This window comes from Leishmania infantum, chromosome 3 (assembly GCF_000002875.2).
Source record: "Leishmania infantum JPCM5 genome chromosome 3".
Taxonomy (NCBI): Eukaryota; Euglenozoa; class Kinetoplastea; order Trypanosomatida; family Trypanosomatidae; genus Leishmania; species Leishmania infantum.
This window is the reverse complement of record NC_009388.2, coordinates 351,976-375,614: the sequence shown is the minus strand read 5'-3', so window position 1 is coordinate 375,614 and position 23,639 is coordinate 351,976. Positions and strand designations below refer to the sequence as shown.

General features: G+C 62.7%; 8 protein-coding genes across 8 annotated transcripts; all 8 read left to right on the top strand.

Annotated features, from left to right (window-relative positions):
- Positions 1-2: 2 nt before the first annotated feature.
- LINJ_03_0930 (conserved hypothetical protein) lies at positions 3-1,910 on the top strand (the record flags this gene model as incomplete). Its single annotated transcript, XM_001462786.1, has 1 exon — positions 3-1,910. One exon carries the CDS (start codon positions 3-5, stop codon positions 1,908-1,910), a length of 1,908 nt encoding a protein of 635 aa, XP_001462823.1.
- A 1,485-nt stretch (positions 1,911-3,395) lies between these two features.
- LINJ_03_0920 (conserved hypothetical protein) lies at positions 3,396-4,382 on the top strand (the record flags this gene model as incomplete). The annotated part of the gene is made up of 1 exon (XM_001462785.1): positions 3,396-4,382. The coding sequence occupies one exon, from the start codon at positions 3,396-3,398 to the stop codon at positions 4,380-4,382; it is 987 nt and encodes a 328-aa protein (XP_001462822.1).
- Positions 4,383-4,978: 596 nt separating this feature from the next.
- LINJ_03_0910 (hypothetical protein) lies at positions 4,979-7,072 on the top strand (the record flags this gene model as incomplete). Its single annotated transcript, XM_001462784.1, has 1 exon — positions 4,979-7,072. The coding sequence occupies one exon, from the start codon at positions 4,979-4,981 to the stop codon at positions 7,070-7,072; it is 2,094 nt and encodes a 697-aa protein (XP_001462821.1).
- Positions 7,073-8,137: 1,065 nt separating this feature from the next.
- On the top strand, positions 8,138-8,794 carry LINJ_03_0900 (conserved hypothetical protein; the record flags this gene model as incomplete). Its single annotated transcript, XM_001462783.1, has 1 exon — positions 8,138-8,794. The coding sequence occupies one exon, from the start codon at positions 8,138-8,140 to the stop codon at positions 8,792-8,794; it is 657 nt and encodes a 218-aa protein (XP_001462820.1).
- Positions 8,795-9,633: 839 nt separating this feature from the next.
- On the top strand, positions 9,634-10,314 carry LINJ_03_0890 (putative inorganic pyrophosphatase; the record flags this gene model as incomplete). The annotated part of the gene is made up of 1 exon (XM_001462782.1): positions 9,634-10,314. The coding sequence occupies one exon, from the start codon at positions 9,634-9,636 to the stop codon at positions 10,312-10,314; it is 681 nt and encodes a 226-aa protein (XP_001462819.1).
- A 1,159-nt stretch (positions 10,315-11,473) lies between these two features.
- On the top strand, positions 11,474-12,616 carry LINJ_03_0880 (putative peter pan protein; the record flags this gene model as incomplete). Its single annotated transcript, XM_001462781.1, has 1 exon — positions 11,474-12,616. One exon carries the CDS (start codon positions 11,474-11,476, stop codon positions 12,614-12,616), a length of 1,143 nt encoding a protein of 380 aa, XP_001462818.1.
- Positions 12,617-14,655: 2,039 nt separating this feature from the next.
- On the top strand, positions 14,656-16,875 carry LINJ_03_0870 (conserved hypothetical protein; the record flags this gene model as incomplete). The annotated part of the gene is made up of 1 exon (XM_001462780.1): positions 14,656-16,875. One exon carries the CDS (start codon positions 14,656-14,658, stop codon positions 16,873-16,875), a length of 2,220 nt encoding a protein of 739 aa, XP_001462817.1.
- Positions 16,876-17,633: 758 nt separating this feature from the next.
- Positions 17,634-23,639, top strand: LINJ_03_0860 (conserved hypothetical protein; the record flags this gene model as incomplete). Its single annotated transcript, XM_001462779.2, has 1 exon — positions 17,634-23,639. The coding sequence occupies one exon, from the start codon at positions 17,634-17,636 to the stop codon at positions 23,637-23,639; it is 6,006 nt and encodes a 2,001-aa protein (XP_001462816.2).

Genomic DNA, 23,639 nt, shown 5'->3' with positions numbered 1-23,639 from the left:
CCATGCGTGCACCGCTCGCCTTGCTGCTGCTGGCCATTGTTGTGTGCCGGCACATAGCAGCGGGTAATGCCGCTGATGCTGTCTCATCACCCGTCATACTTCCTAGGGGCAGAAGCAACACCAAGGTCACACTCTACGTGCGCACCGGACGGGTCTCCATCCCGCTCGAGTGGATCGATGGGAAAGAGGTTTTCTTCGAGTACACGGGACGCTTATATGAAGTGGGCAACAGCGGGCCCATGCTTCCCGGCCCCACGCTGAAGGTCAACCCTGGCGGTAGAATTGTCTTGAAACTAGTGAACGACCTGGGAAAGGAGGGGATGGCCAACATGACAGGTCGGATGAACACGCTCCACGGTCCTAACATCACGAACGTGCACTTCCACGGCATGCACAGCGATCCTAAAATGGACAATCCTTTCAAAGTTGCACTCCCGGGCGAGACGCTGGTGTACACGATCAATGTTCCGCGCGATCACGAGCCGGGCCTTCACTGGTATCATGCGCACTCCCACGGTGCCGTCTACTATCACGTGATGGGTGGGATGTTCGGGGCCATCGATGTGGGGGAAGGCGACTTTACAAAGACCCCAAGGCACCCCTTTCATGGCTGGGACTCGCAGATTCTCATGGTGCACCTGTATCGCCTTAACACCTCGGAAAGGTGCGACGGGATGCCGATGTCAAGCCTTGACGCCGCGATGAGCTCCCTCCTCCCATTCGATCCGCGTATTGTGGACCGCAAGGGCAACGAGTACGAGATGCCGGCCGAGCTGTTTCTCGTGAACGGCCAGCATCGCCCGACCGTGAGGGTCAAGCGTGGCCATCCGATGCTGCTGCGCATCGGGTTTGCGGCAGGCTCGTGCTACATAAATATGTCGCTCCCCAAGCAGTGCGCCTTCCACATGACAGCCATCGATGGCGCGCAGCTGCCCCGCACTGTCGAGGTGGTGGAGGGCTGGCTGTACTTCACGACGGCAACGCGACGCAGTCTGGTCGTGGTGTGCGACGAGGAGGGGACGTATCCGGTGTCCCACACTGGCGACCCCTCAGACGCCATCTTCTACTTGAAGTCGAGAGGGAAGCACCAGAAGGGTGGTCGCGCTGTAGCCTTCCCCGTGACCATGCACAAGTACTCCCCTGGCTACTTGCAGCTCAAAGGTCAAAACACTTTCTACCGCGAGATCTCGTTCTCGCAGCGGGACCTGCCCATCACAAAGCCGTACTATGTCCTCGGTCAGGGGCCGAACTGTCAATCGCTGCAGAATTCGTCGACGTGCCACTATGAGTACTTCCAAGGCGAGATCGGCAGGCGCATCGAGGGCTATCACGGCTTCACAGTGCCGCTGCATGCGGTTGTGACGGCGCGCGTGTACGGTGATCCGACCGACAAGCGACCGCATCCCCTTCACTTTCACGTCAACCACTTCCAGTTTCTCTCCTTCGAGCCCCGCCCCGGGGGCAATCACGAAAACGAGACCATGGCCATGTACGGCGTACACAGCGGCGAGTTCCGTGACACGATTCCGATCTTGGACGGCGTCACCACCATCCGCTGGAAGGCGGCAACGTACGTTGGCGAGGTGGTGTACCACTGTCATGCCCTCCAACACGAGGACCGCGGCATGATGATGTCCTATCTGGTCTACTCCCCACGGAGCAAGGAGGGCAAGGCCGTGCAGCGATACGAGCAGTCGCAGACCGGCGCGTTCCTCTTGACCTGGCCGCACCGCTCACACGCGTATAGCCTTCTCTGTGTGTTCCTCCTCGCCTCCGCAGCAGTTGCAGCGTGGGGGTACTTGCGACACCGAGACATGCGCTGCTCTGCCGACGCTCAAAGTGCCTTCGATGCACGATCATACGCCGGAACGCCAGGGGAACGCATTCCCCTTCTCGAGCGCCACGCGTGAAGGCAAATTTGAGAAAAAGGCGGCCCCGCTAGTACACTGTATTACCCTCTTCCGCTTCCCTCCCCTCTCTGTAGGAAGCGTGCTTGTGTGCGTGTGGACATGATGCAGTGCATGCGTAATACATAGACACTGTCGATCTCACACAGCCGCAGAAGGTGGCGGTTCACGTACACGCAGCCGACGCCTCTTTCCCTGATTCTGTACCCTTTTCCCGTCTCTCCCTTTGTTGCTTTTCCTGTGTGTGTGTGTGTGTGTGTGTGTGTGCTGTCTTCTTTTGATATTGTTTCCTCTTTGGATTTCGCGAGTGCGCTTGTGCGTCTTCTCTCGTGCGCGTGTCGCGAAACTGCTCTCTTTCCGTTTTCTTCTCTCTTGTGTTGCATTCACGTCTCTGTAAAATTGTCTGCAGCTGTGAGGCGGCGCTTCTCCTGCCATCGCTCTTCCTCCTCTCTCGTCATCTGCCGTCGCCCCTACACCGACTGTCTCTTTTGAGTGCCGTGTTGCCAAGGCATCGTTCTCAACACGGTACACATCCACGGAGAGCGTGCCTACGCTTCAGCAGTTGAGGGGTAGGCGGGGCGAGAGAAAGAGCGAGGCGGAGAGCACGGGGGCACGCAAAGATGATTGGTCGCCTCGGCAGGCATGAGGGGCGCGGAGCTGTGTCGGTGCGCCGGTGTTGGACGACGCCAGGTCGCGAAGAAATGAGCATCAGCAAGGCAAATGAAAGGGAAACGAAACAGCGCACATGATGTCTAGCGAAAGCATGACGGGGACGGGCGGACGCTTGCACTCCTTGTTGAGCGAAGCGACGGACATTGAGGCGATGAGAGGGAGAGAAGCGGCTGGCCGAAGTGGTGGCATGGCCAGTCTTGCCTTTCAGCGTGAAGGCATGCGCACACTCACTGGGGGTGCACCTTGCAAACGGTCTCTCTCTCGTGCTCCGCCCTCTTCTTGCCTCTGGGCTCTGCGCACGAGTGAACGCTCATCGAGCTGACGATGCATAAAGCACTGAAAATGCGCGCCATCCTTCAAAGCCGGAGAGAGAGAGAGAGCGAGATGGGAGGGTGGCGTCACCGTGTATGTGCTGCCTTCGTGTGTATTGGAGCTTGAAGAGGTACCCCGAGGCGTGAACTCTCGTACTCCCCACTCCTCTTCCGCTTCTCGGCAACGAGCACTGCTGCACGTGCGTTTAAGCATGCTACCCCTACATCCGTCGCTGTGTTCCCCTTATTCCTCGGCTATCGCCTTCGTTCAGCTATCAGCGCTCCTTTCTGCATCCATCAACTCACTATCTGAAAGGCTGCAGCTGCTAAATAGCGGTAGTCACACCTGTGACGCCCCTGCAAGCCGCAGCTGGCGCACGTGACTGAATTCCGCGCGTTGTGTGATCCGTAGCTTAAGACAGGCACAACATCAACAATTACACCGACGCCGTCGCGTCATAGTTCACACTCTACTCTTTCCCTCCTTCAGCCCACTAGTCACTACATGTTCAAGGGACTGCTGTGTCCTGTTCTGGAGAGACGAGCAGCACGACGGCTTGCCACCGTCGCCAACAGCGCTTGCCGCGGCGGCCGGCAACGCTCGCGTGAGACGGTGCTGGAGTCCACTCGACTTCTGGAGAAACTGCAGAAACGCCAAGGGCCGGGGCGCACACGAACTGCACAGCAGCGCGCGTGGCGCAGTGGGCTCACCAACCCACTGAGCTCGGCCGAGTCGTCCGCAGCGGCGCAGGCAGACGCGCTAGCGCAAGAGGAAGCGAACTGGCGGGCCGCAGATCCGCTGCGCAAATGGAAGGACGAGTCCGAAGAGTTACGGCGGCGGCAGCAGGGGGCAGGGGATGGGGCGCACTCCGTCCCCGGGTCCGCACAGCCGACCTCGTCATCGCACTATGACGCCGTGAATGCGGACACCGGCAACAGCGCTGTGCAGGAGCGTTTTGATGCTCTTGTGCACCGCGCGCTGCTCCGCTACGGTCCGCCGCTGCCGGTGGAGGTGGTCATGAACAACAACGTGATATCCGCCGCCTCCTTCGCATCAGGCACGCGCCGAGCTGCGCAGCACAGCTACTCTGACGCAAATGTCGCCTCTGACAAGGGCGCGGACGACTCTAGCGCCGTGTACTATGATGAGGTGGCGCTCAAGCTGCACGAGCTCATGACGATTCTCCGCAAAGAAGAACCGCACTTCAGCTTACGGGACGACTGCGACGGGGTGCCGCTCTCCTTGATGGTGAAGAACTGCTGCTACCTGCGTGCCTTTGGTGGCAAGGTGAACTACATGCGCTTTGTGCGACGCCTGCGCGCGGATGAGCTGCAGTCGGGCGGCAACAATCAAGGTGGAGGGGTGCAAGGCGGACACGAGGCAAACGCGGCAGTGGTATCGCTTGGCAAGTACATGATGCGCGAGCTGCCTTCGCAGGACGGACTCCGTAAAGGTCCTCAGCCATGGCGCTACACTTATCGAATGATCTGAGTCGTGCTCAAGGTAGGGGTTGTCCGTCTTTGCCTGCGCTTGCGCCTATGTGTATGTGTTGCGCCCATTTTGGGGGAGGGGTAAGTAAAGGCTGGGCTGTAAAGGCTCTGCCGTCTGCCTTCTCCCCACCCATCCACTTCCGCCTCTCTTCCTCTGTGTCCATGTCCTTTCACACAACCGACTGCGGCGGCACCGCTGCGCCAGCAACCTCCTCGTCAGCTTTTGCACTCGCTGCGCATCAGTGGGTGCGTGCGTGGGGGAGTTGCGCCTCTGTAGCGTTTCTCCCTCCACTCGCTGTGCGCCCCTGAACCCTGGTGAGGACGCGCGTTCGTCTCCACGTTTACACTACACTAACGGGGCATCAAGTTTCCGTGTTGCTTTCATTGCCTCGCTGCTCCCGCACCGCACATCGGCCTAGCGCCATCTCCCTCCCTCCCCCTTCGCCCGTCGATGTTTGGGGCTCACACGCTTGCTGCCCGCGACCGTAATTCGATAACCGGCGCGTGACAGTCGCACACGTTTTTTTTTGGTCACCTTTAAGCAGTCGTTTCTCCTCTGCCTCACACTCTCCACCCCGTGCACAGGGCAGCAACGCCATGACCTCTGTACTAGCCGTCGTCAACGCGCGGCGTGTGTGGCGTGGCGCTTCGGCTCTGCAGCCGACCGTGCCATCATCGTACCCGCCGGAGGTTGACGCGCTGCTGGTGGAGGGCGGCCGCATCAGCTTCATCGGTAGCACCGCAGAGGTGCAACAGCGCTACGGCGCGCTAGTGGCTGCGCAGCCCGTCGATGCGGCAGCAGCAACCCCTCAGCCGGTGGTGGGTGGCCGCCCGCGCACGGTGTCGTACCGCGTCATCGACTGTGAGCACCGCCACGCCGTGTACCCAGGCTTCATCGACTCCCATGTGCACTTCCTTGACGGCGGTCGCATGTTGCTCGCACCTCAGCTGGGCTCTGCGACGAGCAGGACACAGTTCACAGCAATCGTTCGCGACTTCGTGGAGCACCGCTACAACCGTGAGGAGGGCGGCTGGGTGTACGGCGTCGGCTGGAGCGAGGCGGTGCTGGGCTGCTCGCCGACGAGCGAGTGGCTGGATGAGGTGAGCACGAAGATCCACCTGGTCATGTACAGTAAGGACATACACTCCGCTGTTATGAATACGGTCGCGCTGCGCAGCTGCCACATCATCCCTGGTGCCGAAGATGGCGAGCCGCTAATCACCTCCGTCGAGGGTGGCGTTATCGAGCTGAACGAGAACGGTCAGCCGAACGGTGTCCTCCGCGACAACGCCATCCAGCTGACGAAGCGCTACGCGCCTACCGCTGACACGCCCGCCAATCAACGCCGTGCGCTCGAGGCCGCTACTGAACACCTTCTCTCGCTCGGTTTCACCTCCGTCTTCTCCATGATGTCGACCACGTACACGGACAACGTGAGCGAGATCGACTTCCTCGCGCAGATGGAGCGTGAGGGCGCGATGCGGCTGCGCGTGCGGTACGGCGTGCCGCTGAACGATGTGGAGCGCTTCATGGACAAGTTCTACCGCGTGATGACGACGGACGCGGTGCAGTCGGGCCGCAGCGACGACTTCACGCTGCCCTACCGCTTTACCATGACGCCGCCGGCGGCCGGCGGCGGCTACCTGCTGCTAGGCGCAGTGAAACTGTTCGCGGACGGGTCGTTGAGCTCGCGCACGGCGGCGATGAACCGGCCCTATGGCTACAATGTGACGACGGAGGGCGACATCGACAGCGACCTGGATGACGCGGCGATCAGTGCGATCCTGAAAGAGCGATCGGGCAGGCAGTGCCCGTGCGGACTGTTGACGATGTCGCGTCTGGAGCTGCAAAGCGCGATCCGCGTTGCGCACTCGCACGACTTGCAGTGCGTTGTGCACGCGATTGGCGATCGCGCTGTAGCAACAGTCAACCGCGCGTTGTGCGCGTCGGCGGACTGGCTGCGTGAGCGCGGGGCGGAGGCAGGAGTTGCGGCGGCGGTTGCGCGCTTCCGCGCCGACCCGCGCTCGCGCGTGGAGCACTGCCAGCACATGTCCAACATGACGAAGGAGGTGAAGCGCATGGCGCAGTACGGCATCATCGCGTCCATGCAGCCCTGTCACCTTCTGTTCGATGGCGACTACGTGGACATGCTCCTGGGGCAGCGCCGCAAGGACACGTCGTACATGTGGGGGACGCTGCTGGCGGCGAAAATCCGCGTGGACCTGGGCTCCGACTGGCCAGTGGCGCCGGCGGACGTGAACGACGGGCTGCGCGGCGCGGTGACACGCGTGCCGGACGTGATGGCGGCGCTGGTGGCGGAGGAGGCGCAGTACAGGAGCCAACAGCAGGCGCAGCCGCCGGCCGACAACACAGCCGCCGGCGCGGCAACTGCAGTGCGGCGCTACCACGACACTTGGAATCCCGCCGAGTGCATCTCCATGGATGCGGCGCTGCGCACGTACACGTACGAGGGCGCGCACGGCATGTTCATGGAGAACTACCTCGGCACACTAGATGTGGGCAAGTATGCTGACATCACAGTGTGGGCGGCGGACTGGCTGGACGACGAGGAGATGGAGCAGATGGCAGGCGTGGAGGGCGCGAACGCACGGTGGTGGCCGCGCCACCAGGAGCCGCACGTCGCCTACACGATCGTCGGCGGAGTCGTAGAGTACGACCGCTCGCGCTGACGCACCCGCCCCCCCCCTTCCCCTCTGCTTTCCCTATTTGCCCACCCCTCCTAATGCATAGCCTCGGCGCCTTCGTTTCTCTTTCTCTCGCTTTCGTGTGATTTGCCCTACCGGTGTGAGTGACGTGTCTCGCTGCCCCTCTCACGTGCGGCACACCCTCCCCTCCTCCCCCCGGCCTCTTTCGTTGGGCCTCTTCTCTCTTGCATCCCCGATGGCGGGGTGGGCGGGCGGGTGGCACACACACACACACACGCACACAGCGAGTGGTATCGCAGGGCCCAGTGTCGCCTCCCCCGCTCCACAATGAAAGTACATTTCTCAAGGCAGATCCTCCATCGTCGCCAGGATAGCTGGAACGGTGCTGATGCTGCCGCTCTCTCTCGCAAGGACAGATGCGCCCTCCCCCTTCCACCCAACCCTTTATCCGCTCGCTTCTCCCCCTTTGGTGACGTTCTGCTTCATCGTCTCCCCCGCCTTTGCCGAATGCCGCTCGTTACTCACTCCACTCTGCCTCCGTCTATCTCCTTTCCTTGTCGTGACCCGCATGCGTGTGTGCACGTGTCAGTACATATCTGTGCACTACCGATGCTGATGGGTGTGTCGTAACGGCATTAGTCTTCATCACTGCCACGGACAGCAACATCATCGAGCGAGTCACTCATCTACTCTTCCGTGTCCCACTCCCATCCACCCCTCTCTCCACACAACGCTCGGTTTGATCGCGTGCACGCCGTCCATCTGTGCGTGACGGCATAACCCAACGCTTTCCTGAGCACTGCAGCGCTGCTGCTGCTGCTGCGAAAAGGCGAAGAGCGGAATGCGTAGTGGACTTGGCCGTGTTCGTTGTTGTGCTTTTTCTGTCCCCTCTATCGAGGAAGGGCCGCGCGCGTGTTCCATTTGTGACCTAATCGCCTCTCCACCCACCACGCTTCTTCCCTCCCTGTCTGCGTCACTTCCATCCGTCTTCTGTCTGCCTGTCAGCCTCTGTCTGTGTAGCACTCGGCCACCCCTCTCTCCCTGACGAGGAAGAGAGGTCGAATTCACGCATCGAAAGTGAGGCGACACATGACGATGGTCGACTCGGGGCGCCAGCGCAACCCCGGCGTGCTGCAGGATGACGGTGAGAACAAGCTGCACCAGTACTGGTCACAGTTCAAGTACAAAGCACTTAGCCTCGTGTCCGATGAACCGCCGCCTGACACGGCGCTCCTGGCGGAGATGCCGCCAGAGCAAGGATACATGGAGGGGCTCTCTGAGATGACAGACCTTACCTACACGCAGCGCATCACTGGGTTCTTCATGATGATGGGCATGGGCATCCTCTTCATCCTCCTGGGCATGGCGATGTGGTTTCGGCCGAAGAAGTTCAGCTTCTTCATGACATGCGGAAACATCTTCTGTATGTGCTCCACCATGTTCCTCGCCGGGTGCGCGCAGCAGCTGCGCACCATGTTCGAGGCGAACCGGTTCGAAGCGGCGTGTCTGTATGTCATCTCCATTGTGATGACGTTGCTAAGCGCGCTGTGGTTCCAGTCCAAACTGCTGTGTGTGTTCTTCGCACTCGTGCAGTTGGCGTGCATCTTGTGGTACGCGCTTAGTTACATCCCCTACGCGCGTCAGACGCTGAAGATTGCACTCTCCTACGCTTCCATGATATTCAGCCCGGTGGTAAGTGCCATTGCAAAGGGCGTCAACAGTTGCATCGGAGTCATTCTCGGCTGAGCTGCTTTTCGAAGAAATTGAAAAGAGGAACAGAAGGAGAAAAGGGAGGAGGGAAGCTGAGACAGCGCGAGAGCGAAGACAGTACTAATTCACACACGCGCAGACACCGGCCCCGAGCAGCCCCGCTTCCTCCCCCACCCCACCCCCCCCTTTGCTTCCCTCTCTCCAGCCCTGCGGTGTGCTACTGATCGTAAGCTGTTGAGAGGCTCCGTTTATACGTTTGCGCTGTGTGGACGGCTGCATCTGATGCTCTGCCCGTTGCGCGTACGTTGGCTGCGGCCGCGTTTTCTGCGCCTCGTCTCTCTTGCTCTCTCCCTCATCCCTATTGCCTTTGTGCGCGCGCTGTGCAACTCCGCCGAGCCAAGATGAGGCGGGTCGCAGACGTGCGCGTGTACGTGCTTACGGGTGTGCGTGTATATATATATATATATATATATGTGTGTGTGTGTGTGCGTGTGTGCGTATATGTGTGGACGTATATGTGTATGTACTCCTCCTCGCATACGGGCAAACACGGTTGCGCTTCCCTGTCGTTTGTCGACGGCCACTTGCCTATGCGGGGCTCCCTCGCGGCCTACGAGCGCGATGACGGGTGCGCACGCACTTGCTGTCCCCACGCCCTTTACCTCCCTCTCCCTCGCCACTCATTCACCCGCACAGTGTCAACAGCATCCGCACAGGCATAGGCGTGTGCCCTTCTTCTTCGCTGAGCAGGACCTCTTACGCAGATGCTGAGTCGAGCGTTGAGACTCCTTAGCAGCAAGTCGGCGGCCAGCGCTGTGGCCCTGCCCGTCTACAACACCACGGAGGAGGGCCCCGCCGGCAGCAAGGCGTGGCGCATGTTTTACAAAGTTGGCGCCACAGACGCCATAGTGTCGGCATGGCACGACTTGCCCCTGTACGCTGGCGCTTCTGACGATCAGCTTGTCCTCACCTGCGTGACTGAGATCCCGAAGGGCACGCGCGCGAAGCTCGAGCTGAGCAAGGAGGAGCCGCACAACCCCATCAAGCAGGACATTTTCAAGAGCAAGGAGGGGCAGCCGCTGCGGTACTTCTCGTACGGCGACATGCCCTTCAACTACGGATTCCTGCCCCGCACCTGGGAGGATCCGGTGCACATCGACCCGAACACCAAGTGCATCGGCGACGGCGACCCCGTCGACGTCGTACACATCGGCACGCCGCATCGCGTGGGCACCTACGGACCAGTGCGCATCCTCGGTGTGCTCGGTCTGATTGACGAGGGCGAGACCGACTGGAAGATCATCGTCGAGTCTGTGTCGGCGACGGCGGGCGAGGGCTACGGGATGCTGTCGAAGGTGCCGCAGGAGTTGCAAGCGACCATCATCGACTGGTTCGAGAACTATAAGGTGCCGGATGGCAAGAAGAGGAACGAGTTTGCCTTTAACAAGGTGATCAAGGATGCCGAGACGGCGCTGGGCATCGTCTCCCAGTGCGCCTCGCAGTATAACGCCTTGGTGGAGGGGAAGTGCGTCAACCCGGGCTATTGGCTTCGGTAGGCGCCGCATCGCCTATCATCATTCATATCGGTGCGTGCGGTGATGGTTCGTGGGTGCTGGATAAGGGTTGTGCCACAGGTGCAGCGAAGCTCTCGACGAAGACGGCGAAGAGAGCGAGAAGTAGAGAAGCAGGGACTGCCCACTGCCATCAGAGGGTGGGGCACGCACTCTGTGTGCGCTGGAGGAGGCAAGAGAAGCCGCCCTCGCCCTGCCTCGTCACCACGCCGACTCCCCACCCTACCCCACCCCCGGCCCCAGGATGAACCTTTTCCGTTTTCGCTTCGTCTTGCCCTTTTCGGTTGTCGCTCTCCTCTCGCGTACGGCAAGAAAGTGAGCAAAGAAATAACAGCACGCGAGTCAGCGCGCGACACGGTTGGAGATGGGGGAGGTGGAGCATGGAGTCACTGCCTCAGTTCTCTCTCGCCCTCCCCCTACCCAGCCGTCGCTTCGTGCACTCACCAGATATCGATCGCTGTTCCTCTCTCCTACCCATCTGCACATACGCGCACGCATGCATTCGAACCAACGCGCAGGCAAACGCACACTTGCAGAGGCGCCGACCGCCTCGATCATTGCGGCAGCGATCTTGCCTTCAACGCCGCTTCCTCTCTCGTCCTTCTGCGAGTCCTCCGTTTTCGGGGTGACTCTGCTGTGCGGCGAGGCACAGAGTTGTTTTCTGTCTGTGAAGGATGTTGCCATGTCGTCGTTGGTGCGTGGATTGCGCGCTCTTCTCCAACGCAAACGCATACATGCACATACCTCTATCTACCTGCTGTCACTTACACATCAGCACGACCATCTCCTGTTTTGCCGCGCCTCCCCTCTCTTCTCTCTCGAGCTGCAGTGAGCCGTAGAAGATTGCGCTGCACTGCGGGCGCGGCAGTCCCCACCCCCTCCACCCCAGCCCCCTCTGTCCCCCCTTTACACATATAGCTCTCTCCCCGTGTGCAAGTACCTGTGCCCGCCCCAGTGCGCGTACAAAGACGCACCCACGCTCATCAGCTACGGGTCTTGCCTTCTCCATCGCAGTCTCTCGACCCGCGCACTGTAGGCTGCGTCCCCCACACATCGACCCCCTTCTCCCTCACGCACTCTTATTTCGTCGGCTTGATCGACGACTTCAAGCGAACGCAACAGCAAAGACGAAATCACTGCAAAAATGGGCAAGACAGCGAAGGGCAGCACGGCGATGCCGGGCAAGCTGGACACAACCGAGGCAGACAAGAGAACACCCAAGTCCATCATCATCTACCGCGGCGATGTCGGCGTTCACGTGCGCTCGCTGATGCACGAGTGGCGCAATGTCTTTCTCCCGTGGAGCAGCAAGAAGCTGCACGGCAAGAACAAGTCGCTGAAAGACTTCCTCGCCGTAGCCGCCACCTTCAGCGCCTCGCACCTGCAGTTGTTTACAGCCCCATCACAGGGGACGTCGCTGCGCATCATGCGCTTCTTCAACGGCCCCACGCTGTCGTTTCGCGTGTTGAGCTTCACCCTTCACAAGGAGATCGTCGCCAAGCAGCGCCGTCCCGTGGCAGTCGACCGGGCCGCATGGGAGGTGGCGCCGATCGTCGTGCTGAACAACTTCACACACCCCGACCTGGCGCACCGCGCGGAAGTGCCGCTGCTGATGGCCACGTTCAAGGCACTGTTTCCATCGCTCAACGTGCAGACGATTCAGAGCAGCGAAATTCAGCGCATCTGCCTCTTTCACTACGACCACGTCGAGCACGTGGTGGAGGTGCGTCACTACTACGTGAACGCGCGCACCGTCGGTGTCACCAAGACAGTAAAGAAGCTCTTAGAAAACAGACGTCCCACCAAGCTAGGTACGCTGGAGAGCATCGACGAGGTGCTAGACCGCGAGGACGCCTGGTCAGACACGGACGGTGAGGGAGAGGAGGTGCCGCTTGTGCAGCCCTTCCGCCAGCATCGAGAGCAGTGCCGCGTGAAGCTGCAGGAGATCGGTCCGCGCATGACGCTGCAGCTGAGCAAGGTCGAGAACGGCTTTGCCGGCGGCGAGGTCATCTACCACCGCACCGAGAAGAAGACGCTGCGCGAGGTGCAGGTGAACGCGTCGAAAGTGCGCGCACGCAAGACGGAGAAGGCGAAGCGACGCGCCCTGCAGGATGAAAACGTGCAGCGCAAGCGTCAGAAGCGCGAAGACAGGCTCGAGCGCAAGCGCCAACGTCGCGAGGCAGCCGCCGAGGCGCAACAGGCGAACCCGTTTGAGGTAGCACACGGGGACGGCAACGGCAACGGCGATGGCGACGGCGACGGGTACGTCGCTGGAGACGAAGAGTGAGTGAGAAGACGCCCACGGACGTGATCAGGGACGGCTCGGCATCCCTCTCGCTCCCCCTCATCTCTTTCCCAAGCACGGCACCTCTGCCCCTCAACGCCTTGGCCGCCTTCTTCGTCGTCGCGTCTCGTGGCTGTTGCTCCCCTTCGGCTGCTCACCTGCCGGCGCAGCACGTGTCTCTGCCGAATGTCGCGCGTGTGCGCCGCCTACGCGTGTACGCATACGCATGTCTCTGTGTGCCGCCTCCGCCCTCCTCTCTCTCTCCTAACTTCGCCGTCTGCTTCGCTTAAAAATGTGTAGGTGGGCTCAAGAGCGTGAGGGCTAGAAAAGGTCGGGGGTGAGGGCCGATACAGATAACACCTGTGATGGCCCCAATGCAACTCGCACGCGCGCGAGTCATGTGTGTGGAGGCCCGCTAACAGCGAAGGAGTACTAGCGACTTCTAAGGAAGAGGAATGAAGGAGAAGGAGAGCGAGGTACAAGGGAGGGAAGAGAAGGACGCCGTCGAGGACGTGGGCGCGTGCGGGACTTCCCTTGCCATCGAAACACGGGTTCACGCGCAGTGGCCCCTCCTGTTCTCTCGCCCCTCGCACACCTTCCCATTAACTCGTTCCTGTGAGACAAGCCGATTAAGCTCCGCGTATGTCCGTGTGAGCCCCTTCTCGTTCTTCTCTGGAATCTCTTCTAAGCCGGCTTGCCAAGCGATGCGCACGCATGCAGGGCACGACCGGTGCATGCAGAGGGAGAAGGAAACGGAGGGGTTCGGGCCGTCGCGTAGGGCGTCGCAAAGGGCTCCGACAGCGCTTCGCTGTTTGTCTTCCATGTGCTTGTTTCGCGTGTACGATGACACTTCGCACCCCGCCGCCCCCACCCCCACCCCGTCGTCTCCTCCTGCCTTCTCCCTGGCGTACAGATGGGATGGGCGCATCCCGTCGGAGCGCATGCCATGGTCAACCAGGGTCGATGTCCTCCCCGAACCCCCCCCGTGCTACGTTTATAGCATGCTCGTCGGTTCGCTGCACCCCTCACCACACCCCTCCCTTCGTGTCACCATCCCGCTCTCCCGCTTTCTTCCATCCATGTCTCCTCTTACGTGCGCCAACTCGCACGGCGGCGTCACTCGCTGATCAGTAAGTAATCATCGCTGCCCGGGTGGCATCACATACGCATGGACACGCGATGGTAAAGGCGTGCGTTGCACAGTGCGAGTGCTGTCGACGGACTCTCGCTCTCGCTTCTCCTGCTCACATCGTTCCCCTAAACCAGCGAAGGCAAGTGTGCACCGGTCCCTGCGGGCAAGTATGAGTGCCCCTCCCTTTGCGCACCGCCCACTCATCGTTGCACGCCTCTTCTCGGGAACACAACGGTGCGACGAGATCGGGGGCGGGGCAATCGTGCTTTCTATCCTTCGGCCAGTGCCAGCGCTGTCTTGCTTCTGCCTGTCAGCGCACGCTTTAGTTTACCTTCTCTTGGAGAATGAGGGCCCCAGCGACATCATGGCCTCTTATCTCTCGTCAGTTTCACTGCCTGTGCTTCCAGGGTGAGTCTCGCCCACACCACCCCCTTCATGTCTTCACCTCGTGAGACAGGAGGCTGGAAAGACGTGTGGGACAGCACTCTTGTCCGTGCACAAGTACAGGCACATGCGTGTATTGATGCCCCTGTATGAGAGAGACACCCTCTATGCCTGCCGTTGTGGCCCTCTCGGTGTAGGCGGCGCGACCGCACAGGCACACCGCCCCCAGCAGTCGGATCTACGGAGACGAATGTGCGAACTCGCTCAATGGCCTCGATGCAACTCCCCCCTCCCTTCTCCCTCCCTCCGTCCATATCTCTCCCGCTAGCGAAGAAACGGAAGTATTCGTCAGCATACACGCCCAGTCTGATACGCACCCAGGCGCGGGCGCATCTTCGCTCACAAGCATAGAGAGAGAAAGCACACGTCTACGGCCGTGTGCGTGCGCCTCCGCGTGTGACGGAGGGCTGACGCTCAGTCGGCTGCCGGCAAAGGATCGGCGCATCGGTCCTCTGGTAGGAGGGGAATGCTGGCCGACATCGTCAAGTACGCGCGGTGGCTCTGGGATGCCGTGCTGCTCCCGTACGTCATCACTTCCATATCGAGTCTTGCCTCGGATGGCTGGGAGTCTTTCATCCACCTGAAGGAGAGCGTCATCGTGCTCTTCTTCTTCCTGTGCGGCTGCAGCCACCGCACCTTCCCGCTGTCGCGGTCAGCTGTGGAGGCACAGCGATCTGCGGCGACCGCTGCTGAATCGACGCGTGCGAGTGCTCGCATGGCGCAGCGGAGCTACGGCCGTGTTAGCGAGGGGGAAGACAACGACGCCGACAGCGAGGCGGACGTGAAAGGAGCGCGGCAGGTAAGCGTTTCCGTGGCCGCCGCTTCAGCGACAGAAGGAGCCACAGCTTCGGGGCAGTGCGCCGGCGAGGGCAACGGCAGGCGCGACGGCATCGATGACGGGCTACCGCTCATTCAGCGCCGCCTGCTGTTTGGCAAGAAGGGCGAAGTGGAAGGGTGGATGTCGGCCGTGCGCAGTCGCCTCCTCGTCCCACCGCATCACCCGCTGTGCACCTCACGCAGTCTTCACCAGCTCGTGAGCATCGTGGTCGGCCCCATCCAGCAGCCGACGGTGTCGACAATGCCAACGCGTCACCCGGAACCGCAGTGGCCGCCGCACTTTTTGCGTACGAGCAGCAGTGGCGGCGGTACCGGCGGTAGCAGCTTGCTGGGCGACCCGTCGACGGACGACAACAGCAGCTCTAACTCGAGCGCTGCACCTCACACGCTGCGGCACCGCACAAACGCGGCGGCGGCGGCACGATACCGTCAGGCCTCCTCGGTCGTCTACAAGCGTGTGAGCAGCCGCAACCTGGACTTTTCGAGCTCGTGCGTTGCGCCGCACCTCATAGCGAGCATCACGGCCCACCATGTGCTGAGCTACCCGGCGACGCGGCAGAAGGTGCTGGTCATCGACCTTGACGAGACTCTGTGCCACGTCTCCACCACCACGGCGAACATGGCAGGCCCGCCGACTTTCTCGGAGGTCATTCCGACCGCTTCGGGGGCGGAGCTCTTCCACGTGTGGGAACGGCCGTACGCCCGCCTCTTTCTCTCCACAGCCGCGAAGCTCTTTAACCTCGTCCTGTTCACGTCCGCGTCGAAGCCGTACGCCGACACCATCCTGCAGCGCATCGACCCGGACGGTCTCTTGAAGTACCGCTACTACCGGCAGGACTGCCGGCTTGTCCCGCGGGGGCTGCTGCGCAAGATGTGCGCGGCAGCAGGCATGCGCGGACTGCCCCTGGGGTCGGGTGGGGATGGAGGCCGCAGCAGCGTGGCGCGTGGCTCCAGCGATTGCGACCGCAGTGGAGGCGGCGGCGGTAGCGTCGCCGGAGGTGGTGTGTACGGCAGCAGCAGCAGCAGCAGCGCCAGGCCGTTGGGCAGCCTCTCCTCAGTGGTCAGCATTGGCGGCCGCCACAGCGGTTCTACGACCAACACCGACGATGACGTCAACGGGAGCGGTAGCGGTGGTAGGGGTTCCACACGTGCGTGGGGCAACACACTCTCTTCCGAGGCCAAGGGATCCTTCCTGGGCAGCGGTGGGACGGCAGCCAGCGACCATGCACTGACGGCATCTGTTTTTGTTGGCACAGCCGCCGACCGCGGCGGCGTCGACACGGGCCTTCCCGCCGTAGAGAAGGCTGCAATGAACGAGCACGCCAAGGTACTAGTGAAGGACCTGCGGCTGCTCAAGGTGCCGCCGGAGCTGCTTGTCATGATCGACAACTCGGAAGAGTGCACGCTCGTGAACCCGGAGAATGCACTGGTCATACCCCCGTACATCCCTGCATTGTCCAAGATGGCTCCACCGGCGCGCGAGACGACGCGGCGACGTGGGAGCCGCGGTCGCGACGAGCAAGGGAGCGGTGGTGGCGCCGTGGAGGTGCAGCCGCAGAACAGTCTCAAGACCAGCGACGATGATGCAGGCGGTCCATTAGAGGGACGCACCGCTACCGACGCGTCGTCGAATGTGGATAACGGTGGTGCCGGTAGTGTGCAAGCCGCAGACGACTACGACGTCGCAGGCGGAACCTCAGACGATTCCAGCGTGGGCGACGACATGGCCACCAACGACGGCACCGAGGACGACGAGGATGAAGTGCTGCTTGCGCTGCTGTCACTGCTGGAGTGCCTGCTGGTGGTTCCCGACGTGCGGTCGATCCTGCGGCACGGCAGGCTCTATTAGGCGTACTGTGAACCTCATTAGTGCGTTGGTGGAATTTCCGGCGTTCGATGCGCGGATGCCTACCAAGTAATTCTCGTGTCCTCTCGCCTCCCTTGCGGTCTATTGTTGGGCGGCCGTGTGTGTGTGTGTGTGTGTGTGTGTGGTGCCCAGGCCGTGTGCTGGCGTGAACGGAGTCGCCCTCGCCCTTTTTGTGTGTGTATCATCGTGCTTTTGACGGTTGCACTGCCCTCAACACCCCGCCGCCGCCGTCGCTGCAGCCCCTTCCCTCCCCTTTCTCCAAATCATTATCGACCATGACGCTCCAGCTTCAGCCCCTACCTCCGCCAATCGCCTTCCCTTTCCCTCTCCATTCACCATCACCCATGCCCACGCCGTGCCCGCTGCTGTTGTTGCTACGTTCCACGGCTGCGCCGTGAAGTCATGAGCAAGCGCATACACGCACACGCGTACGCGGACAGAGCTGCTTGGAAAAGCGTAACCCCGTCGACTCCTCTACGCCCCGCCGCCGCGGGACAGCCGGCCGACTGCTGGACTAGGAACGCGAAGAAGAGGGAAATCCGCGGCCTGGTCGCACTCCCAAGCGCCCATCACCGACCGCGCAGACACACTCACAGACGCAGTCGACAGTCAGGCAGGCACAGAGATCGCCGTACATATCTCCTTAAAGAGGTCATCCTGAAACGGGTGCACCGACACGCACTTAACACATACGCGCATACACTTGACCCCGGGGGCGCCGCCTCCAGCGACCGTAGACGATGTCCTCCCGAATGTACGCGCGGCTCTCTCAGCGTCCCTCGTCGTCGGCGTCGTCGAGCCTGGTGCGCCGCGTGTGGCACGTGCCACTCGGGGCCGTCAGAATCACTGATGGCGCCGAAGCAGCAGCCGTGGTAACAAGGACAGCTTCTTCTGCGCCGATCCTCACACCTGCGCGGGCGTGCACTCATGTTGGCGCGCTGACTATTTCAGGTGTGATACTAGCGGCGTCTGCGAAGAAGACAAGGCGCCAGGTCGTCTCCGCCGCTGATGACGGTGTACCTGCAGCGACGGCGAAAAAGCCGAAGAAGCAGCGAGCAACGCGGCAGCAGGCCGCGGCACCGCTACCTGCAAGCGCTCCAGTTGAGCGCGCCGTGCACCTCAGCGATGCTGTGCAGGAGTGGGCGACGCTCCGGCGCCGCTGCCAGCGACAGCGGCGCCACCTAGTCGCCGGTGGAGCGTCCTCACCCTCGGCAAATGTGGCAGCGTCGGAGCGCAGCACGATGGCGGGTAACGCCGTAGGCGCAAGCCGTGAGGGTAACACGGCCTCCACCGGAGGCGGCGGCGGTGGCGCGCCGCCGGCGGAGATAAGCGTGGCTGAACGCACGCAGCTGTTATCCGTCCTCGCGAACGAGCCGAGCGCGTATCCGCAGCTGTACACCATGTTTTACCCACGAGGGCACGCGAACGTCGACGGCGATCTGCGCGGCAGCCTCGCCTCGCCCACAGCGGTAGGGAAGACGCGGTGGCGCGTAGAGGGCACGCCGGCTTTGGTGCGCAGCGAGGCCGTAGCGATGGAGCTGTTCACGCTGCTGCACGTTCACCACCAGGTTGTGTGCCATTTGGACGATGTTGCCGAGCTCAACGAGGCAGCATGGTCCTCATACCTGTCGGCGCTGCAGGCGCGACTTGAAGCCGATATGGGGCAGCCGGTGCGGCAGCAGTGCGCTTCCGTGGCGCTCGTCTTGCGGACACTCATGGACGTGCACCGAGGTCAGATGGACAGGCGGACGACCATCGCGCTGAGCCAGCGCCTGAGCAGGGAGCAACAGGTTCAGAGCCGTGAAGAAATCGCCCTCCGCAGGCGCGTGCTCGAGGCGCTCACACGGCTGATGGCACCGGCGCACGCACTCGTCCGACAGCTTGAGGAGGCGGCGAGAAGTGAGACGGGAAAGTCGTCATTGCCGTCCTCCGTGGAAAGCACGTATGGCGACGCAACCACCTTGCTCCTGATGGCTGCTGTCAGTGCGGTGGCCGTGGAGGCCGCCTCTGCGCTATCGCACTCAAAGCCGGTGGCGGCATCTGTCGGAGTCTCTCCCATCGACGCGGTCCTCGTGGACGAGTGGACAACGTGGCGCGACAACGCGCGTAGCCGACTGGCGTCGCACCTTCAAGCGCTCGAGGCGTCCGTCCACAAAAGCGGTCTTGATGTGGTAGCGGCGGTGTTTGTGGACATCCTGCGCTGCATGCGGTGGATCGAGGAGCTCGGCGTGGTCCTCCTACCGGCAATGGGAAGTGCAGTTGAGGAAGCGTGCCAGCGAATCCTGCTTCAGGCATGTCGATGCGCGGAGACCGTCAAGGGCGCAGACCTCTTCGAGTACATCTGCACGCCAGCGGTGACGGCGGAGCTGCGCCGACTCTCACCGGAGCGCACAAGCTACGCGCAGATCATTACGGACGTGTGCACCGTTGCCGTCGCCTACCTCCGGCAGCGACCGCAGCGTGTGCCGCAGTTGATGGAACATCTGGAAAAGGAGCACATCGATGCGCTGGCGAAGGCTGGTGCCCCTCGCGCACCACCTGCGCGCCCGCCGCTGCACAGCCCGCTGACGGAGCTGCTGTACGCGATGCTGTGCGCGGGCTTCCCACCAGAGTCGCTGCTCACCAGCAGTCTCTGCGTCTCGCTGCCGCCGCGCGATGTCATTGACGTGGTGCGGGCGGTGAACCGCTTCTCCGCATTGTGCGCCACGACCCCTCTGCCAGTCCGCACGCGCGCGGTGCTCGTGGATCAAGTGGCAGGGATGCTGGCGCAGTGCAACAAGGACAGCTACCGCGTCGTCGTCAGCTCCACAGACGAGCTTGGGGAAGAGGACGTTGCAGCGCAGGAGGAAGCAGGGGTGATCGCCGCTGCGGCAGCAGGAAAGGGCGGCGGGCATAAAGGCGCTGCTGCCAGCACCTTCAACTTGATGCAGCGCATGGCGGCGGGTGCGGCTGGCGCGGCGGCGCTGCCTGGCGCGTCTGTTGTGTTGTCTTCGACCGCGATGCTGAGCTCGCAGTCGCAGGCGGTTGCAGCGGCCCGGAAGCGCCGTGTGAGGAACAGCAGCAAACGCGGCAAGCGGCGAACTGCCTCGGACGCCACCGAAGGCGACGGAATGGCTGCGGCCGCCTCGGCGATACTTACCCCAGCGTTGTACCGGCGACAGGTGAACCATCTCCTCTTCGTTGGTCTGGAGGCGCTTGTCGAGTGTCTTCTCCGTGGCGACGCCGCGGCTGTCGAGATGCTGACGCAGGCGGTGCTGCCGCTGCTGCAGCGTGAAGGGCGGGAGGCGGCGCTGGCCGATGCGCTCGAGGTCGTCTGGGAGGCCTTCCGCTCTCGGCTGGCGGAAATGGGCTGCGACGACGTGAGTGACCTCACCAGTGGCAGCCTGCGCAGTCCCGCCTCGGCAGCCGCTGCTGCCGGGAGGAGCGGCCGATCCCCTGCACTCCCCGTAGCCCTGTCGGAAGACGTCGAGAAGGCGCTGGCGCTGTTGCCGGCGCTCTTCCTGCCACGCCTCACGGAGTCGGCGGTGAAGTTGCTGGGGTCAGGTCTGGAGCGTGCTGGCTCTGGAAGCGGTGCCGGCACGAGCAAGGCAACTGGATTTCTTAGCCACGGCACTGTCGGGTGTCATCATCACTCGTTCACCGCCGCGGCGGTACCGATGTCGGTGGAGGAGCTGACAGAGGTGGCGCTGCGGCTGAGCACGGCAGCCATTCTGTGCGGCATGCCAGCCGACACCGTCGCCCAGCTCACAGCCTTACACAGTACTCTGAATAAGTCGCACGGCAAGGCTGCTGGGGACGGTGGTCAGGGCGACGCAGCAGGCGCGGTCGCGTGGGCGTTTGCGGTCGTGGAGCGGCTGGAGCGACTGCTATCGCAGCTGTCGCGGCAGTCGCACGGCTTGACGCGGCATCCGCACTCCGCCCACGCGCGCAACAGCGGCCTCGCCGTTTATCAGCTGCTGACCATCTACATCGCCTCCACCGCCGCCGTCGCGAACAGCATGACCCAGTCGAGTAAATCCTCCGCCGCGTCCGCCAGCACAACTCGGCAGCGGTATCGACACTACCTGCTGACGGTGGTGCACCTGCTGTACCGCCTGCGCACCGAGTACACGGTGGTAGTGGAGCCGGCCGCGCTGCGCATGTTCCGCATAGACGTATTTGACCCCGCGCTGACAGCCGTCATGTGCGCCGCGTCCCGCGGTGCCGATGCGACGCCAGCGCTGCAGATGCCACTCACAACGCTGACCGAGGTGATGGTGGTCACGTGCGTTGCGGACAGCGTCCAGCACGTCTCTCCTGCCTTGGTGCGTGGCGTGGTGGCGGCGGTGGAGCAGCACCTGAAGGTGCGGGCCACGGACCTGCAGACGCCTGAGGAGGTCCCCCGCGCGGAGTCGACTGCGAATACCGCCGATGTTGTCGACACCGCAACTGGTGCGTTGGCGACGCAGCTGCTCTGTGCTGCTGCCACGCTGTGCCTCCGCGCTGATGACGCGCTCACGTCGATGCTGCTACAGCTGCTGGACCTGCTGAGTCCGCTGCTTGCCACATCGCAGGCCATGACGGTGCTGCAGCGCCTGCACGCGACTGGCGCACCGCTGCCAGCGCTTCCGGTGCGGCGACTCATCGAGCGCCTTGTTGTAGCTCTACGCCAGGACTTGCATGCAGCGACGGAGTCCGGCGGCGGCGCAGCAACCGCAACACGGCGTGCGACGACGGTGGCACAGCGCATCACCATCCTACACACCCTCAGCGCCGTGCAGAGAACCGCTGAGGCGGCTGTCGACGACGGCGACGCGGCGACGCTCCTGCAGCTACTGCGCACTGTCCCGTACGGGCCACTGCTCCAGTCCTTCTTGAAGCCGCAGGAGCTCGCGCAGCGTCGCTACACGGTGGGCGAGTGTGGCGCGCTCGTCGAGGTCGTCGCACACCTCACTGCTGGCGAAGCTGGCACGGCCAAGGGCAGCGGCTCACAGCGTAGCCAGACCGGAGGGGTTGATGTAGCGGCGACGGAGGCGAAGGCCGTGGCCTTGGACGAGGCGCGGCAGTCGCAGCAGTCTACACCGAGAGAAGCAAAGGCGGAGCCCACAGCCTCGGCGACAGCGCGCTGGACGGCGTCGGAGGCGGAGGCGATGCGGCTGCTGCCGCGAACCCTCGCCGTCTACGTACTGCAGGCAGTGCAGCTGCCGTACAATGTGCACGACATTCCGCTGCTGCTGCGCGGCTACGCGGCGCTGTCGGGGGAGAGCCAGCTGCAGCAGCAGGTGCTGCGCGGATTCGTCTCGCGCACCATGCGCGCTGCCCCGACGCTGACACCGGACGAAATCGTCCTGTGCGTTGAGGCCTACTGCGCAGGTGGCGTATATCATCAGCAGCTCTACGGCGTCCTGCTCGGTCGAGTCGCTGACATGGGGCGCAAGTTCTCGTTGGAGCTCTCGGTGCGTCTGCTGCGTTGCGGTACGCAGGCCGGTAACGCGAGCGTGCGCACAGTGTGCGTGACGGCGGTGCAGCCGATCTTCTCTGCGCAGGTGCGCGGGCTGCTGCAGAACGACCCGCACATGCTCGTATCGGTCGCCTCCACTGCCCTGGCCATCCTCCACTGCCTGCGGGACTGCTTCCCGCACGATGACATCGGCGCTGCCGTACTCGCCAACGTCGCGCGCTACCACCACGACGCGAGCCTGCCAGTGGTGAAGGCCGCCTTGGAGCTGGCGGAGCGACGCGGCTCGACGGACTACGACGTCGTGCACATCCTTGCTCGGCACTGCACGGAGCGAGTGCTGCCCGCCTGCTCCCCCGCGGAGCTGGCAAATGTATCGTACCTGCTGATCGCGTGCGGGCTGCGCACGGCAGCGGTGATGGAGGCTACGTACAGGCGTCTCAGCGAGGTGGTGCATACCATGCAAGCGCACAGCCTCACTCGACTGGCGCAAGGGCTGCTGCGCGCTTCTGTGGAGGTCGACACGACGGTCATGGAGAATGTGTGCAAGCGTATCGTGGAGCTGGCCGAGGAGAGCGCCATGGAGGCCACCGGTGATGCTGCCGCCGCTGCCCCTCTGACAACGCAGCAGGTGTGCGTGCTGCTTCAGCTGCTGCGCAGCGTCGCCGGTCGTGTCATGACGACCGTCATGACGACGGTGGACGCCCTTCTCTCCTATGTGCAGCGAGTGGTTCTGCAGGAACGGCGCGATGGCGAGCCCCTCCATGGTGACCAGCCGTCGTCGTACCAGCCACCGCGGCTCCTGGCAGGGATGACCCTACGCGAAGTGGAAGCCGTCCTCCGCTGCTGCATCGATCTCTCAAGCATGCCGAAGCGATTCCAGCGACTCACCTACAGCCTCGCCGACTACACAGCCTACGTAATGGCGCAGGACGCCTCGTCGCTTGCCGCTTCTGGGGGGGGCAGCGAAGGCCGCCTCCCGAACTCGACGGCAGACCGCCTGCTCAACGACGCACTGGTGTCGACCTCCTCGGCGTCGACGCGGTCCATCGGTGCCGCGTCCCTCTCCGCTACGCCCGCGTGGCCAACAGATCTGATCCTCTTGGTCGACCTTAGTAGTCTCTTCATCCGCCTTGGGGAGGCCGCACATCCGGTCGTCCAGCAGCTCTTCGAGCGACAATACGATCGCCGCGGCGTCCTGCTCCAGCGCGCGCTGCTCGTTAAGACGACGAAGCAGTCGCTCGAGGCTGCTGGGCGTGACGTGCATCCAGCGCTGTACAAGCTCGTCGTCGATGGAGAGCTGCTGTGA